We start from the raw sequence: 19,673 nt of genomic DNA on the forward strand, positions 1-19,673 counted from the left end.
CCATTTGTTGTTCATCCCTGATTACCTTGTAGTGTTTTATGTGAGGTGTTTCACTCTGTGAGTACATCTAGTCCAAGTAAAGACAGACTTTGGAATCTTCCTTCAGGAGTGACCCTTTGGGGATGGGGATCTGGGCTGGGTTTGCCTACTGCTGCAGTTGACCCTCATATAACCCGATCTCACACTCCAGCCTGCTGCCAAGCTCTGCATCCCAAATGGGAGGGTTCCAACTGCTTTCAGAGTTGAAGTTCAACAAGTAATCATTCTGAACAAAGCCGGACAGAATTATTACAGCAAGAATGGAGGCTATTTGGCCCATTGCTTCTCTGAACAAACAGCTCACTCGCTGCCGACCTCTGGCCTTTTGCCTGTAACCCTTCCCTTTCAGATCCATCTAAATCCCTTCGAAATGTTTCAGTCAAACTTGCCTCCCACACTGTCTCAGGCGCAGCAATCCTGATGCCAGGCCATTCGCTGCATGAATCAAATTTCACAAGAGGACACTATTAGGCCTCCATGTTTGTACTGACCCTCTGACAGAGCCAGTGCCACTCTGTCTTGCACGGTGCACGTAGCCTGGCTCAGTGATTGGCACAGTGGTCTCACAGCACCAGGGACCTGGGTTCGATTCCACCCTTGGGCGACTGTCTGTGTGGAGTTTGCACGTTCTCCCCGTGTCTGCGTGGGTTTCCTCCGGGTGCTCTGGTTTCCTCCCACAGTCCAAAGATGTACAGGTTAGGGTGAATTGGCCGTGCTAAATTGCCGTATAGTGCCGAGGGATGTGTGGGTCAGCCATGGGAAACGCAGGGTTGGGTCTGGGTGAACTGCTCTTTGAAGGGTTTGTATGGGCCGAATGGCCTGCTTCCACACTGTAGGGATTCTGAGGTACTTTCTCTTGTGTAACACACACCCAATTCCCTTTTGAAAGGTGAATTCCAACCACATCACAGTAACCCACTGTTCCCCTGATCTCCCCTCTGCCCTCGTCTGACTGGCAGAACAGGCTCCAGTCCTCTATGTCCCCCTCGTTAAAAAAGATCACACCAGAAATCCAGGTTATATAATCCAACAGGTTTATTTGGAATCACTAGCTTTCGGAGCAGCAAGTAACTCACCAACCTTCCTTCACGGGAAATATTTGTGGTCCAGAACTCTTTTTTTTCTGGGAATGGATTTTATTTAAATGCCTGACACTTGAGGGACGGTGGGGGGGGGGGGGGTGGGGAGTGTGAGTGAGTCGACAGCAACAAGGAGCTCACATTGCAGGCAGTCTGTACTGGGAGGAGCCAGTGTGTGTGTGTGTCCCAGGGACTGGGGCAGGTACACACACTCACGGAGAGGGAGAGGCAGTGTCCCGGTGCTCAGTGCCCCCCCCCCCTCTCTCTCTCCGGCTGATGGAGCCCAGCACAGCCCCCGGGGCGGGCAGCAAGCGCAGGAACCTGGGCTTCTTCAAACCCCCGAGGCTGTACATCCAGGAGAGGCGCCGCACCGACACCATCATCAGCGAGAGTGCAGCCAGCAGCGAGGAGGAGAGATGCGGCACTCTCAAGAGGAGCCAGTCTGATCGCACCGAGTACAGTCACAAACTGAAAGGTGAGAGGGAGAGAGAGAGCCTGCGAGGGTGGGGGACACGGGAGGGAGGGGGAACAGAGGGGAAAGGTTTTTAATAAAGGGGGGGAGACTCAACCCACTTAACATATCACTCTTTAAAGGTCTCAACACTCATTCATTCCCCTGTCTGCCCAAGGGCACCTTGTCAAATCCAGGTTATAACAGTGGGGATGGGCCGATCGGCCTCTTCTGTGCTGTGGGATTCTCTGACTGTGTAACTGGAGCTGGGGAAGGACCTGTTGCCCAGCTCACCTGAACCTGCGCACTCTGATACACATGATTTGGAGATTTGTAGTTGGACTGAGGTGTACAAAGTTAAAAATCACACAACACCAGGTTATAGTCTGACAGGTTTAATTGGAAGCACGAGCTTTCGGGGCACTGCTCCTTCCCACCTGATGAAGGAGGGTCGCTCCAAAAGCTAGTGCTTCCAATTAAACCTGTCAGACTATAATCTGGTGTTGTGTGATTTTTACCTTCGTCCACTCTGATAGAGTCATCAAGATGTGCAGCACGAAAATTGACCCTTCGGTCCAACTTGTCCATGCAGACCAGATATCCCAACCCAATCTAGTCCCATTTGCCAGCACCGGGTCCATATCTCTCTAAACCCTTCTTGTTCATATATCCATCCAGATGCCTTTTAAATGCTGTGATTGTACCAGCCTCCACCACTTCCTCTGGCAGCTCATTCCATACACACACCACCCTCTGTGGGAAAAAGTACCCCTAAGGTCCCTTTTAAATTTTTTCCCTCTCATAAGACCATAAGACATAGGAGCAGAAATTAGGCCATTCAGCCCATCGAGTCTGCTCCACCATTCAATCATGGCTGATAAGTTTCTCAACCCCATTCTCCCACTTTCTCCCCATAACCCTTGATCCCCTTTACAGTCAAGAACCTATCTATCTCTGTCTTAAACACACTCAATGCCCTGGCCTCCACTGCCTTCTGTGGCAGTGAATTCCATAGATTCCCCACTCTCTGGCTGAAGAAGTTTCTCCTTATCTCCATTCCAAAAAGGCCTTCCCTTTACTCTAAGGCTGTGCCCTCTGGTCCTAGTCTCTCCTGCCAATGGAAACACCTTCCCAATGTCCATTCTCAATTTTAATTCCCAATGTTAATCAGTCCACTGTTGGTGACTGTCCTTTCAGCTGCCTGGGCCCTACATCCAGGGATTACTGCTCAATGATACCCCTCAACAACACCACTCTCACCCTAAGCCTACACCCTTTGGACTCCTCTACCTTGGGGAAAAGTTCACCCTTTCCAGGCTCGTGATGATTTGATAAATGGAGTCATGTATGACTTTCAGTGTCAGTGCAAGACCATGGGCTGTATGTCCCAAAACTGGCTGATCAAATCCAGTAGCTGAGTTCTTTGGCTGTTTGCAATATATATAACATGCTTTATATCAACCAGCCTTCACTTTTAATATGGGGAGAAAGTGAGGACTGCAGATGCTGGAGATCAGAGTCGAAGAGTGTGGTGCTGGAAAAGCACAGCAGGTCAGGCAGCATCTGAGGAGCAGGAGAATTGACGTTTTGAGGATAAGCTCTTCATCAGGACTTTTATCATCCACTTTTAATACCCAAAATATCTTGGGTTAGATGTGATTCCAAGATTAGGGAGCACTTCCTGACTAACTCTGAGTGTGCTAATAGTGACACTAACAACCAATTTAAAATGATCAGTCAAGTTCATGCTGAGGCCCAGCTATACAGGCTGGAAGGGAGATGTAGTCATGGCCAGAGATCTGTTCCCTGCACACAAAACAAATACGTACAAGCCTGGCATTTTTTAAATTACAAGATATTATAATTCCCTGTTGTTTTCCACATGATAACACAACAATCAATCAGGACCAACGTGCCAATCAATCAGCACCTTGTTTTCCTGTTTTATACATCAAAATTTGGCATTCTTGCATTTGTCCTGATAAGTGCATAACGAAAAGCCTCACAAACATCTTTTCAGCAAGATTCAAGCTCTGTAATATTTTAACATGCACCCCACCTGCTCCCCTATCAGCCCCTCGTGCTGACTGCCCTGGACCAGCTGCCAGTCCAGCAGCGTCTCAGTTTGGAAACTCATAGCCTCTCTTGTGCAAAATCAACTCTCTTGGCCCTCCCTATTTCTGGAACCTTGTCTCGCCTAAAGCCCTCATAGATATTGGTGCTGCTGCAGTTCTGCCATTTCAGCATCGCCCAACTTTAATCCCCAACTTGAATCGCTCCACCACTGGGGACTGTCCCTTCAGTTGCCTGGGCCCCACATCCAGGGGTTACTGTCCCTCGAAGACCTTCAACAACACCAACCTTCTCTCGACTTTGATGATGTTCCTTGAAGCTCACTTGTCCTTGATCACCGTTTAGGCAAAGGTGAGGACTGCAGATGCTGGAAATCAGAGTCTAGATTAGAGTGATGCTGGAAACACGCAGCAGGTCAGGCAGCATCCGAGGAGCAGGAGAATCGACGTTTCGGGTAAAAGCCCTTGTCCACTGTTTGGTGGATTGTGGCCTGTGATGTGCCAATCATGCAACTTGCGATGCTTTATTGTATTAGAAGCCTTGGTTGAAAGTAAATTATTCTCACGTTAATGAGAACCTTCAGTCCATCTGTTTGAAAACAATGAATAAGGTCTCCTACTTCATTGCTGTAGAACAAGGAATTCTCATAATTGTCTAACATTCCAGAAAAAATAGATTAACTGATCATTAATTTTGCGTGTTTTTGGACTCTTAATTGTGTTTCCGAAAAATTTATTTTTAATAGTGTTTTCAAGATGTAGTGATATAAATACATGTTTTTTATTTAGTTAAAAAAATTGAATTCACATCATTGAAAAGATCTTGTTAACATAGAATCCATAGCAATTGATGGGTGTGATAAGGGTTAAGATTAGGTTTACAGAGTAATGAATGATGATTTATTGTCACTTGGACTCTACAATGAACAACACAGTAAACCACAGTGAAAAACCTCAACTGTTGCCACAGTCTGATGCCATTTTCAATAGTTTAAGAATAAGAAGATATAGCTGGAACATAGTGAGAAAAGATCTGGCTAATGAAGTGTTATGGGGGAAAGTGAGAAATGGTTCATTTTGGCAGAAAGAATTTTAAAAAGTATATTATTGAAATAGTGAGAGTTTGCTGAGCTCTGAGGTGTAAAGGGATGTGTCACAGAAAGTTAGTATGAGGGTACAAGTAATCAGGAAAGCCAATTGAATGTTTATTGTGAGGGGAAATTGAATGCAAGACTATGACTATGCTTCAGTTAAACAGGGTTTTGGTGAGACTGGATCTGGAGGCCTGTGTACCGTCCTGCTCCCCATACTTATGAATGGATGTTTATGCGTTGGAACTCAGAGCAGGTTTCCCAAACTAATCCCTGGAATGTGGGGATTGCCTGATGAGGAAAGGCTGGATAGGCTGAGACCTGTATCCTCTGGAGTTTAGAAGAGACAGAGGTGACTTTATTGAAACATTTCAGATGCTGAGGGACCCTGACCAGGTGGATGTGGAAAGGATGTTTCCTCTTTTGGGAGAGTCTAGAGTTAGGGTTCAGAGTTTAAAAATAAGCCTGCACTCATTTAGACCATAAGACCATAAGACATAGGAGTGGAAGTAAGGCCATTCGGCCCATCTAGTCCACTCCGCCATTCAATCATGGCTGATGGGCATTTCAACTCCACTGACCCGCATTTTCCCCGTAGCCCTTAATTCCTTGTGATATCAAGAATCTATCAATCTCTGCCTTGAAGACATTTAGCGTCCCGGCCTCCACTGCACTCTGCGGTGATGAATTCCACAGGCCCACCACTCTCTGGCTGAAGAAATGTCTCCACATTTCTGTTCTGAATTGACCCCCTCTAATTCTAAGGCTGTGTCCACGGGTCCTAGTCTCCTCGCCTAACAGAAACAATTTCCTAGCGTCCACCCTTTCCAAGCCATGTATTATCTTGTAAGTTTCTATTAGATCTCCCCTTAATCTTCTAAACTCCAATGAGTACAATCCCAGGATCCTCAGCCGTTCCTCGTATGTTAGACCTACCTTTCCAGTATGTCCTTCCTGAGGTGTGGGGCCCAAAACTGGACACAGTACTCCAAATGGGGCCTAACCAGAGCTTTATAAAGTCTCAGTAGCACATCGCTGCTTTTACATTCCAACCCTCTTGAGATAAATGACAGCGATTTAAGGCAGTGATGAAGAAACATTTTTCTCTAAGGGTTGTGAGTCTTTTGAATTTCCTTCATCAAAAGGCAGTTCATGCAGAAGTTCTGAATATTTTTAAGGCAGATTCTTGGTGGTCCAAAGGGATGAAAGATTATTGGTGATACACTGGAATGTAGAGTTGATGTTAAAATCAGATCAGCCATGATCATATTGAATGGGGGGGGTAGACTTGAGAGGCAGAATGGCCTCCTCTTGTTCATTCCTTATGTTATTGGACCTTTCCTACAGTGTGCAATTCTTTTAAAAGCGATACCTTAAAAGCCGCTCGCTCAGTACTTACAAGAATCAATAGTCATTAATGTGGTCCATTTGTTTGTTTTTAATATAATGGTCATTAATGCTCTACACTTAGTTGGTTTTAATCTTTAACTTGAGTTTTAAAAGCCTCAAATTACTACAAATATTTGGGAATGGAAATTGGGAAGTGGTTTAGGATTCAGATTTACAGGGTACATTACAGCTGCCTTTGAATTGTTTGCAACTTTATGTATGCCACATACTGCTGACTGAATGATAGGTGCCTAATGTAATCCAGCACCAGTGAAATAAAACCCTATTAACCTTTAAGGCAGTTTTTGTCTTTAGCTGTATCCAGTCATGGAATTATGTAGACCCTTCGGTCAAACCAGTCCATGCCGACCATAATCCCAAACTAACCTAGTCCCACCTGCCTGCGCTTGGCCCATATCCCTCCAGACATTTCTTCTTATTCATATACTTATCCAAATTGTCTACTAAGTGTTGCAATGTACCTGCAACCTTTGGATGTTCATTCCACACATGAAACACTCCGTCTTCTTTAAATCTTTCTCCTCTCGCCTTAAAAATATGTGCCCTAGTTTTGAACCCACCCACCCGAGGGAAAGAAACCTGCCAGTCACCTTTTCCATACCCCACATGATTTTGCAAACCTCTATAAGGTCACCCCTCAACCTTGTACACTCCAGTGAAGAAACTGCAGTCTATGCAGCCTCTCCTTATGACTCAAACCCTCCATTCACAGCAACATCCTGGTAAACCTCTTCTGAATCATCAAAGTCAGTCAATGTTCCTTTTTGGGGTAGGTGTTAACTGAATTTGAACACGTATGTAGGACTGTGATTGTGTGAGCTGGAGCACACTCACCTCTAGGCACAAGAGAGGGTTAAGTATGAGCTCATCCCTTGATGAATCACACTGTAATTAGACTCTAGCCTTGGCTCAGGTACATCCCACATCATAAGCATAATGTGACCAACCTGAACCAACAGGTGTATAGCTGAAGACATGATGTAATGTGTTAACAGTTCCCGGTGAACAGGTGAATACTGCACCATCTGAAGCCCAGACACACAAGGCAACTGCAAAATTCATGGCTTTTAACAGCAGGCACTACACACGTTACGATAATGAAGTAAATGCATTATTCAGAATATTTTAGAATTCCCCAACAGCTTTCAGGTCGTTTGGATTGTTTTTATTTTGCAGCAGAAAGTCAGGACCTTTTAAATTTAACTTTTTATCCTATATATTACAAATTGTATTGTATTCGGGATCATGGGGGGGGGGGGAGGGGGCGCGGTTTATGAAATTGGAATTAAAAAATAATTCAGGCTAAACAATAGACCATCCTACATTGAATCAACCAAATTAATACCAGCATCTGCTTGTCAAGGTGACCTGCACTGGGTGAATTGCTTCCTCGCTGTTGTTAACAAGGTGCATATTGCAATCTGAAACAAACGAGACAGGTGTAATGTCTGTCCTCCATATGATCATGGCTGGGAGCATAACACCAGATCCATTAAAATACAAGAGAAGTTTTTCTGAAATTTGTTAGAACGAAGCAAACTAGTCTCCATCACAGCAGCAACTTGCACTAGTAAGACAGCTTTGATGTGGTAAAGCATATCAGGGTTTCTGACAGGAGTATTCTCTGAGACAAAAAATACTGCAGATGCTGGAATCCAAAATAGACAGGCAGGAGGCTGGAAGAACACAGCAAGCCAGGCAGCGTCAGGAGGTGGAGAGGTCAATGTTTCGGCTATAACCCTTCTTCAGTATTGTCCAGCAGGTTTTGACAATTAGGTATGTTAGGAAATAGTGTGAACAGGTGAGTGAAAACTTGATCAAAGGAAAACGAGAGAGAGAGAGAGAGATGGGGGGAGAATGTGTATGAGAAAGAGAGAGAGAAAGTGTGTGTGAGTGTGATAGAGAGAGACAGGTCCAAGACAAAAATTCCAAATCCCAGAATTCCTTATCGGAGCCAGACAGCTGAAGGTAAGGCTGCCTGGCCAATGGTGGAAAAATGGAGGCCAGAAATGGTGCCTTTGATCGTGCCACCTGTCTTTGTGTTTAAACAATCAGGCGCAGGCTCCCAAGAATCTGGTGCCGAAACAGTTTCAAACATAAACAATCTACCTCCATCCAACTGCAATGACTCATATGTCACATTTTGCATACATGTTACAGTTCTGAAGAAAGGTCACTGGACCTGAAACATTAACTCTGCTTTCTCTCCAGATATCTTTCCAGATCTGCTGAGCTTCTCCAGCAATTTCTGCTTTTGTTTCTGATTTCCAGCATCCGCAGTTCTGTGGATTTTTGTATGGTGTTTTGCTAGTTCCCTGCAGAACATTGTGTGCCAACAGTCCCCTGCCCAACTCAGAGGAAGAGATGAATGGTTCACACTCACTCATTCAGTGCTCCCACCCCCACCAGAGCCTAATCATTTAACAGGGCAGTTTGTGCCTATCCTTCCTTCCCACCTGGTCTCCATCATTGTACATTGCCTGTACCTGACTGAGGTAGGCTGCTTGGATGCAGCTCAGGCCTTCAGCTCCTGACTGAGACGCATACATGCACCTATTCAGACACAAGAGTCGTATTAGTGACACTGCCCTGCACCACCTCTAATCCCCTCACTCCCCACCTCACCCTCAATTCCCTTCCAGCTCCAATAAACCCACATTAAACATGGTCCAAACCCATGGCAAGCCCCTTTGCTGTTTTTAATGGTGAGTGCTTGGAAGTTGTCTCCTGCTCCAACCTTTGGTCAACTTGCCTAATAACCTCCTATGTAGTTCACTGTCCAAATCTGTTAGTAATGTGTCTGCAACTTACCTTGGGGCATTCTATGTAGTTAAAAACACTATGTAAATTCAAGCTGCTTTATAAGCTATTTTACTACATTAAAGACACTAACTAAAAGGCAATGTGTTTTTGTTATTATTAATGAAATTGAAAATAAAATGTAGGAGCTGAGGGGTAATTTTCGTCATGCTACATTAGAAACAACTCCGCCCAGCCCTCAAATATATGGAGGATAATCCCTCAACAAAATTTTAATTAACTTTTCATACATCAGGATTTTATTTTTAATTGCGGGAAATAGTCACCCATTGACAATATAATTTCCTCAATTTAACAGCATCGGGCTATTTACAAGTAAAGATATTTCTTTGAGCAGGAAGCTATATTCAATTAGAATTCTTATTTGCAACAATAAAAGTCTGTCCCCTCTCAAAAGTAACCTATTACAAAGCAAAACAACTATTAAATACAAGGGACTGGGATCCTATTACCCAGTAAAAAACACTTTAACACCAACCTGACGGATTTGTGAGCTGTAACAGATGAGTTCAGTAAACACTGACAGCCTGGAGCCAATGGGTTTCAATAAGGCCATTGTAAAGCTTGCCCATTTCAAAGGATAATAATCTGAGAAATCCCGAAGATGAGTAGGCTGTGTGGTTGTTCAAGATTGCCCCACCATTTTGTAGGATCACAACTAGTCGTCGAATTCCACTCTGCTCTTCCTCCCTCTTCCCATACCCGTCATTCACCAGAGCTCGTTCAGTCTCAGCAACTCAATTGGCCTCCATAGCCCCCTTCCAAAGATTCCCAACCCCCCACCCCCCCCACCCCCGAGTGAAGGAAATTCTGCTCATCTCAGTTTCAAATTATCCTGATACTGCCCCCCGCCCCCAGCAGTATGGCACACCAACCTCTACCTTGCCAAAGCCAGACGCCAACTCACTGACACCTCCTCCCACTGCCCCCTCAGCCACAACCTCACCTCCCATCACCAAACCATCACCTCCCAGACCATCCACAACCTCATCCCCTCAGGGGATCTCCCACCCGCAGCCTCCAACCTCATAGTTCGGGAACCCTGCACCGCCCGGTTCCACCTCCTAACCAAAATTCACGAACCTGACTGCCCCTGTCTCAGCCTCCTTTTGCCCCACGGAACCTACCTCCTCATTTTTCAGGCCCATCCTGTCCCACTTGGTCCAGGAACTCCCTCCATAAATTTGGGACACCACCCACCTCCTCCATGACTTCCGTTTCCCCGGCCTCCTACACCTTATCTTCACCATGGATATCCAGTCCCTGTACACATCCATCAGCCATGACAAAGGCCTCCAAGCCCTCTGATTCCTCCTCTCCCGTCAACCCAACCAGTACCCTTCCACCGACACATTCATTGGATTGGCTGAACTGGTTCTCACCCTCAACAATTTCTCCATCAAATCCTTCCACTTCCTCCATGGGCACCCACATGGGCCCCAGCTATGCCTGCCTCTTCGTTGGGTACATGGAACAGCCTATCTTCCACAGCTACACCGGCACCATCCTCCACCTTTTCCTCTATTACATTGATGACTGTAACACAAGGAGATTGAACAGTTCATCAACTTCACGAACACCTTCCACCCTGACCTCAAGTTCACCTGGATCATTTCGGACACCACCCTCCCCTTCCTGGATTTCTCTGTCTCCATCACCGGCAAACAACTCAACACGGACATCTATTACAAACTCACCGACTCCCACAGCTACCTGGACTACACCCCCTCCCATCCCCCCTCCTGGAAAAACGCGATCCCTGACTCCCAATTCCTTCACCTTCTGCCGCATCTGCTCCCAAAAGGAGAAATTCCGCTTCAGAACATCCCAGATGGTCTCCTAATTCAAGAACCGCAAATTCCCTTCCCACATGCTCAACAATGCCCTTCAATCTCCTCCACTTCCCGCACCTCTGCCCTTGAACCCCACCTCTCCAATCACAACATGGACAGAACCTGCCTGGTCCTCACCTTCCACCCCCAAATCTCCCGATAAGGTATAATATCTTCTGCCATTTCCACCATCTACAATCAGACCCCACCAGCTAAGATATATTTCCCTCCCAACCCCCATTTGCGTTCTGCAGAGACTATTCCCTCATTAGGTCCATGCCCCCAGTAACCCACCCTCCTCTCCCGGCACCTTCCCTTGCCACCGCAAGAAGTGTAAAACCTGCATCCACACTTTCCCCCCATCCCTCCCTTCACCTCATCCAAGGCCCCAAAAGGATCTTTTCACATCTGGCAGAGATTTTCCTGCTAATCCACCTACCTCATCTACTGTGTCCGTTGCTCTCAATGTGGTCTCCTCTACATTGGGGAGACAGGACGCCAATTTGTGGAATGCTTCAGGGAACATCTCCGGGACACACGCATCAAACAACCCACTGCCCTGTGGCTGACTACTTCAACTCCCCCTCCCATTCCACCAAGGACATACAAGCCCTGGGCATCCTCCACCGCCAAATCCAAGCCACCTGACTCTTGGAGGAAGAACGCCTCATCTTCCACCCTGGGACCCTCCAACCACACGGCATCAATGTCGATTTCACCAGTTTCCCCACCTCCCCTCCCCGACCTACCTTATCCCAGATCTCAGATGCAACCCTCTAACTCGGCACCGCCCACTTGAACTTCCTACCTATCCACTCCACCCTCAGCTCCGACCCCCCCCACCTGTATCTAACGCCTTCCCACCCATCCACATCCCCCTATTTATTCTCCCCCACCTTCTCCTGAAGGGCTTATGCCCGAAATGTCGATTCTCCTGCTCCTCAGACACTGCCTGACCAGCTGTGCGTTTTCAGCTCCACACTCTACGACCCCCAGTTTCAGCCTATCCAGCCAGGGACAATAAACTCTCAACATTTGCCTGGTCAATCCCTGTCAGCTTCTTAAACATTTTAATAAGATCGGTCATTCTTTGAAACTCTCCTTGCTGTGTTAATAGCTGTTACCTGTGGGACCGTTCAAAACTGTGGATACTATAAAGGCCTAAATTCAGGGTTTAGTTTATTTCATTGCCATCTGGTCGCTCTTACAAATATGAGTGTGATCATCCTGGCCTAAATCAGTATGCACTATCCATGAAACGAGATGGTAGACTTGCATTTATATAGCACTTTTCACAACTGCAGGCCATTTCAAAGCCTGTCACAGCTATTCAGGTCAGTTCCTGTTGTGATATCGGGAAACATTGCAGCCAATATGCATACAGCAAGCTTCCACAAAGAGTAATGTGATAACGACCAGATCATATTTTTTGCGATTGTAGTTTAAAGTTAAATATTGATCAGGATACTAGGGATAACTCCATGGATCTTCTTTTGCGTTCAGCTGAGATGACAGCTAGAGCCTTATTTTAACATCTGAAAGCCAGCGTTCCTGACAGTGCGATATTCCCTCAGTACTGCAGGGAGATAGCAGCCTGGGTTATAGGCCGAAGGTTTTGATGTGGGACCTGAACCAATGTCCTTTGGTTTCAAAGGTGAGGGTGTTAGCCATTAAGCCACATTTGGCAGCTGAAGGACAAGGAAAGAAAGATTCCAATCAGGCAAAGAGCGATGTTCCGGCATGTTCTGACACTTGATCATGAATGATTACCATTGAGTCAATTGGAAGCGCACTAGCTTTCAGAGCGACGCCCCTTCATCGGGTGATTGTGGAACCACCTGATGAAGGAGGGTCGCTCCGAAAGCTAGTGCGCTTCCAATTAAACCTGTTGGACTATAACCTGGTGTGGTGTGATTTTTAACGTTGTCTCAGTTTTTAAAATTTTCAGTGGAATCCCAGCCCTCATTATTTGTTTTGTGGTTTGAAAGGAGAGGGGATTTGTGTGTGGGGAGGGGGGGGGGGGGGGAGGTGGAGAGGGGATTTGTGTGTGGGGAGGGGGGGGGGTGGAGAGGGGATTTGTGTGGGGGGGGGTGGAGAGGGGATTTGTGTGTGGGGAGGGGGGGGGTGGAGAGGGGATTTGTGTGGGGGGGGGGTGGAGAGGGGATTTGTGTGTGGGGGTGGAGGGGGGGTGGAGAGGGGGTGGAGGGGGGGGTGGAGAGATACACATTTGCAGTGAATCCTGAGTGAGCCTATGCTTCTACTGCTCTCAGACACACACACTGGCACACACACTGACACGCACACTGATACACACACATCGACACACACACCGACACACACACTGATACACACACAGAAACACACACATCGACACACACACTGATACACACACAGGAACACACACACCGGCACATACACTGATACACACACAGGAACACACACACCGGCACACACACCGACACACACACACTGATACACACACAGGAACACACATCGGCACACACATTGATACACACACAGAAACACACACACCGACACACACACACACTGATACACACACATGAACATACATACCGGCACATACACTGATACACATACAGGAACACACACACTGGCACACACACCGACACACACACACTGATACACACACAGGAACACACACACCGGCACATACACTGATACACACACAGGAACACACACACCGGCACACACACCAACACACACACACTGATACACACACAGAAACACACACATCAACACACACACCGACACACACACCGACACACACACACTGATACACGCACAGGAATACACACACCGACACACACACTGACACACAGGCACACACATTGATACACGCACAGGAACACACACACCGACACACACCGGCACACACACACAGAAACACATACACCGACACACACACTGACACACACACCGGAACATACACTGATGCACACACAGAAACACACACACCGGCACACACACACTGATACACACACAGGAACACACACATCGACACACACACTTTCACACAGGCACACACACTGATGCACACACAGAAACACACACACCGGCACACACACTGATACACACACACCGACACACACACTGACACACAGGCACACACACTGATACACGCACAGGAACACATACATCAACACACACACCGACATATACACCAGCACACACACCGACACACACACACTGACACACAGACACACACACTGATACACACACAGGAACACACACATCAACACACACACTAGCACACACATTGATACACACACATCGACACACACACAAACACACACACTGATACATGCACAGGAACACACACACCGACACACACTGTGACACACAGGCACACACACTGATACACACACAGGAACACACACACTGACACACAGGCACACACACTGATACACACACAGGAACACACACATCGACACACACACCGGTACACACACACTGATACACACACACCGACACACACACTGACACACACACCGGCACACACACTGATGCACACACAGAAACACACACATCAACACATACACACTGATACACACACAGGAACACACACACTGACACACACCGGCACACACACTGATACACACACAGAAACACACACATCGACACACACACTGATACACACACAGGAACACACACACTGACACACAGACACACACACCGACACACACAATGACACACACACATCGGCACACACACCGACACACACACTGATACACACACATCGACACACACCAACACACACACCGGCACACACATTGATACACATAGAGAAACACACACATCGACACACACACCGGCACGCACACACTGATACACACACACCGACACACACACTGACACACACACCGGCACACACACTGATGCACACACAGAAACACACACACCGGCACACACACAGAAACACACACATCGACACACACACCGACACATACACACTGATACACGCACAGGCACACACACTGATACATGCACAGGAACACACACGTCAACACACACACCGAAACACACACCGGCACACACACACAGGAACACACACTGATATACAGACATCGACACACACACCGGCACACACACAGAAACACACACATCGACACACACACTGGCACAGACACTGATGCACACACACACACCGACACACATAGGCACACACATTGACACACATAAGCACACACACCAACACACACAGGTGCACACACCGACACACACACCAGCACACTCACTGATACACACACAGGAACACACACATCGGCACACACACAGGCAAACACACCGATGCACACATAGGAACACACACACCGACACACATAAGCACACACACCAACACACACAGGTGCACACACCGACACACACAGGCACACACACATACACATACAGGAACACACACATTGGTGCACACACCGTCACACACACAGGAACACACACCTACACACATAGACACACACATTGATACACATACAGGTGCACGCACAATGACACACAAACAGACACACACACTGATGCACACACTGACACACACACCGACGCACACACCGACACACACAGGCACACACAGGAATACACACAGGCACTCAAACTGACACATACAGGCACATACACAGGAACACACACACTGACACATACATAGGCACACACACAGACACACACACTGACACACACACAGACACACACACAGGAACACACACACAGGAGCACACACAGACACACACAGGAACACACACACAGACACACACACAGGAACACACACAGACACACACACTGACACACACATAGACACACACACAGGAACACACACACAGACACACACAGTAACACACACAGACACACACAGGCACACACACAGACACACACATAGGCATACACATAGACACACACAGAGACACACACACACATGAACACACACAGGCACACACACAGGCACACACACACAAGAACACACACAGGACCACACACAGGAACACACACAAAGACACACACACAGACACACACACAGGAACACACACAGACACACACACACAGGAACACACACACAGGCGAACACAGGAACACACACACTGACACACACACAGGCACACACACAGGAACACACACACAGGAACACACACAGACACACACACAGGAACACACACTGACACACACACAGGAACACCCACAGGCACACACACACTGACACACACACACACAAGAACACACACACTGACACACACACAGATACACATACAGGAACACACAGACACACACACAGGCACACTGACACACACAGGAACACACACACTGACACACACACAGGAACACACACTGACACACACACAGGAATACACACAGACACACACACAGGAACACACACAGGCACACACAGGAATACACACTGACACACACACAGACACACACACAGGAACACACACAGACACACACAGGAACACACACAGACACACAGACAGGAACACACACAGACACACACACAGACACACACTGACACACACATAGACACACACACAGGAACACACACACAGACACACACAGTAACACACACAGACACACACAGGCACACACACAGACACACACATAGGCATACACATAGACACACACAGAGACACACACACACATGAACACACACAGGCACACACACAGGCACACACACACAAGAACACACACAGGACCACACACAGGAACACACACAAAGACACACGCACAGGCACACACACAGGAACACACACAGACACACACACACATGAACACACATACAGGCGAACACAGGAACACACACACTGACACACACACACAGGCACACACACAGGAACACACACACAGGAACACACACAGGAACACACACTGACACACACACAGGAACACCCACAGACACACACACACTGACACACACACACACAAGAACACACACACTGACACACACACAGATACACATACAGGAACACACAGACACACACACAGGCACACTGACACACACAGGAACACACACAGGAACACACACTGACACACACACAGGAACACACACAGACACACACACTGACACACACACAGGAATACACACAGACACACACACACAGGAACACACACAGGCACACACACAGGAATACACACTGACACACACACAGACACACACACAGGAACACACACAGGCACCCACACAGACACACAGGAACACACACTGACACACATTCAGACACACACACAGGAACACACACAGACACACACACAGGCACACAAACAGGCACACACAGGCACACAGACACTAACACACACACCAACGCACACACAGAACCACACACAGATACACACAGGTGCACACACTGACACAGACACAAGTGCACACAGTGACACACACAAGTGTACTTCAGACACATACACCGACACACTTCAGACACACCCAGAGGTACACTCATACTCACACTCAGATCCTCACTCACATTCAAATTCTCTGTCTCATTCTCTAATGCTCTCACACTCATACTCACATTCACACACATTGTCTCTCACTCTCTCTCTCCTTCATTCTCTCTCACTTTCCCTCTCACCCTCTCGTTCGATCTCTCAGTCATTCCTTTTAGGATTTTGAAAGTACACAACATTTCAATGAAATTCTTTTGAGAACTACAACACTCTTATATACAACCGCTTCAGTTCCGGGGCATAGATATACCTTGTCCTCATGTTGCTGAAATAGTTTTTGATTATTATGCAGATAGAATAATTCTCTAAGGGCTTCCTACTGTTTGATGTAGGCAGCTGGCCAACACTATTACGCTGGTGAGGATTTTAAATGTAATCCAAAAGGTATTCCTGCAAACTTGCAATCAGTGGTTGCACACAATACTGTCTGTAAAACAGGAGCCTTTAATTCAGCTGAATGTGAATGTCTTCATTAATTTAACACTGCCTTAACCCCTGCCCACAGTCAGGGAGCAGGTGATGGATACACACCTGGAATAACACTGCACTGTCAAGCCTAATTCTCTTGCTGATCTATCTTTACACTCACTGTTTAAAGCAATGGGCAGCAGCGGTGATACTAGTTTCTCTTTCACTGAAACCCATACTGATCCTGCAAATAGCATCCAAGCCAGACCCATCCCCTTACTCCATCCCTGGCCACGACAGGCAATTTCCCATCGCCAGTCCGCCCTCACCTGCACATCTTTGGACTGTGGGAGAAAACCAGAGCACCCAGAGGGAATCCACATAGACACAGAGAGAATGTGCAAACTCCACACAATCATCTAAGGCTGGAATCAAGCGATTGGGGGTGGCACGGTGGTACAGTGGTTAGCACTGCTGCCTCACAGCACCAGGGTCCCAGGTTCGATTCCAGCCTCGGGAGACTCTCTGTGTGGAGTTTGCACGTTCTGTGTGTGGGTTTCCTCTGGGTGCTCTGGTTTTCTCCCACAGTCAAAGCTGTGCAGGTTAGGTGAATTAGCCATGCTAAATTGCCCATAGTCAGGGGTGAATATGGGAAATGGGTCTGTGTGGGTCACTCTTAGGAGGGTCGGTATGGACTTGTTGGGCCAAAGGGCCTGTTTCCATACTGTAGGGAATCTAATCTAATTAGAGTCCCTGGCACTGCGAGGCAGCAGTGCTAACCACTGAGCCACCGTGCCTGTCCCTTCATCCTGTTCCATTTAGTTTGAACACTGCTTAGTGCCGACCTGTCTCCATGTGGGAAATTCCTCATCCCCCTAATAAAGCAGGATGATCTCTCCAGTCGTGCTCCTGCAAAGCACCTTGTGAGGTTTGACTCTTTTAAAAGCGTTACAGAGGAACCTCGATTATCTGGCATTCGTTTAACTGCATTTCAGATTATCTGAACAAGATCGCAAGGTCCCGATGTGTGGTTAACGATGTTATCCGGCATCGATTATCTGGCATTCAATTAACCAAACGCGATATTTCCCCGCCCATGTTGTTTGGATAATCGAGGTTCCTCTGTATGTTAATGCAAGTTCTTGTTAAGCTCCCATTCAATTGATTTGATTTACAGTCACGTGTACCGAAGTACAGTGAAAAGCTTTGTTTACGAGTAGTACAGGCAGATCATAGTAAGCAATAACAGACAGATCATAGAGTGGGAAAAAAAACTCTTGGACAGAATGAGGCGTACAGGTTACACTGCACAGGATGTGCGTTAGGCAAGATCAATGTTAACAAGATCAGCATTAATTGAAGTTAGAGAGTCCATTCATCTGTCTAGTGACGGCAGAGAAGAAGCTGTTCCTGAACCTGTTGGTGCATGTATTCAAGCTTCTGTATCTTTTGCCTGACAGAGAAAGTTGTAGGAGAGTATTCCCGGCTGGGAGGGGTCTGTGATGATGTTGGCAGCCTTTCCATGGTAACGAGACGGGTAAATGGAGTCCATGAATGGGAGGTTGGCTTCTATGATGGTCTGGGCTGTGCACACCACCTTCTGTCCTGGGCAGAACAATTGCCATACCAGGCCATTATGCACCCAAACAGTATGCTCTCAAACGTGCTTCTGTAGGAATTGGTGAGAATCCTAATGGACATGCTGAATTTCCTGAGCTGCCTGAGGAAGAAGAGGTATTATGTCTTATTGACCGTCACATCGATATTGGAAGTTGAGGACATATTGTTGGTTATCATCACTCCGAGGAACCTGACATTGTCAACCTCCTCTCTGTTGCTGCATTGATGTAGATTCCATTGACTTGTGGCCACCAGTCAGGCTGGCTGAGGGAGTGCTGCTGTCTGATGAACCATTCCAGTTAGGATTTGATTTACAGAGGTGTGCAAAAGTTATCATGTCAACATTTGAAACACCATTCTTCTTGCCAGTGTTTATCTCTCAAACCAACGTTGCAAAAAAGGCCACTGGG

General features: G+C 47.1%; 1 protein-coding gene across 3 annotated transcripts in view; it reads left to right on the plus strand.

Annotated features, from left to right (window-relative positions):
- Positions 1-1,373: 1,373 nt before the first annotated feature.
- Positions 1,374-19,673, plus strand: part of arhgef38 (Rho guanine nucleotide exchange factor (GEF) 38) — a 110,392-nt gene continuing 92,092 nt past the window's right edge. For all 3 annotated transcript variants that reach the window (XM_072583794.1, XM_072583796.1, XM_072583797.1), the window contains exon 1: positions 1,374-1,593. In XM_072583794.1, coding sequence (XP_072439895.1) covers positions 1,395-1,593 — 199 coding nt within the window. In that variant the 5' untranslated portion in view covers positions 1,374-1,394. The remainder of the gene's footprint in view (positions 1,594-19,673) is intronic.

The sequence above is a fragment of the Chiloscyllium punctatum genome, chromosome 14 (genome assembly GCF_047496795.1).
Source record: "Chiloscyllium punctatum isolate Juve2018m chromosome 14, sChiPun1.3, whole genome shotgun sequence".
Taxonomy (NCBI): domain Eukaryota; kingdom Metazoa; phylum Chordata; class Chondrichthyes; order Orectolobiformes; family Hemiscylliidae; genus Chiloscyllium; species Chiloscyllium punctatum.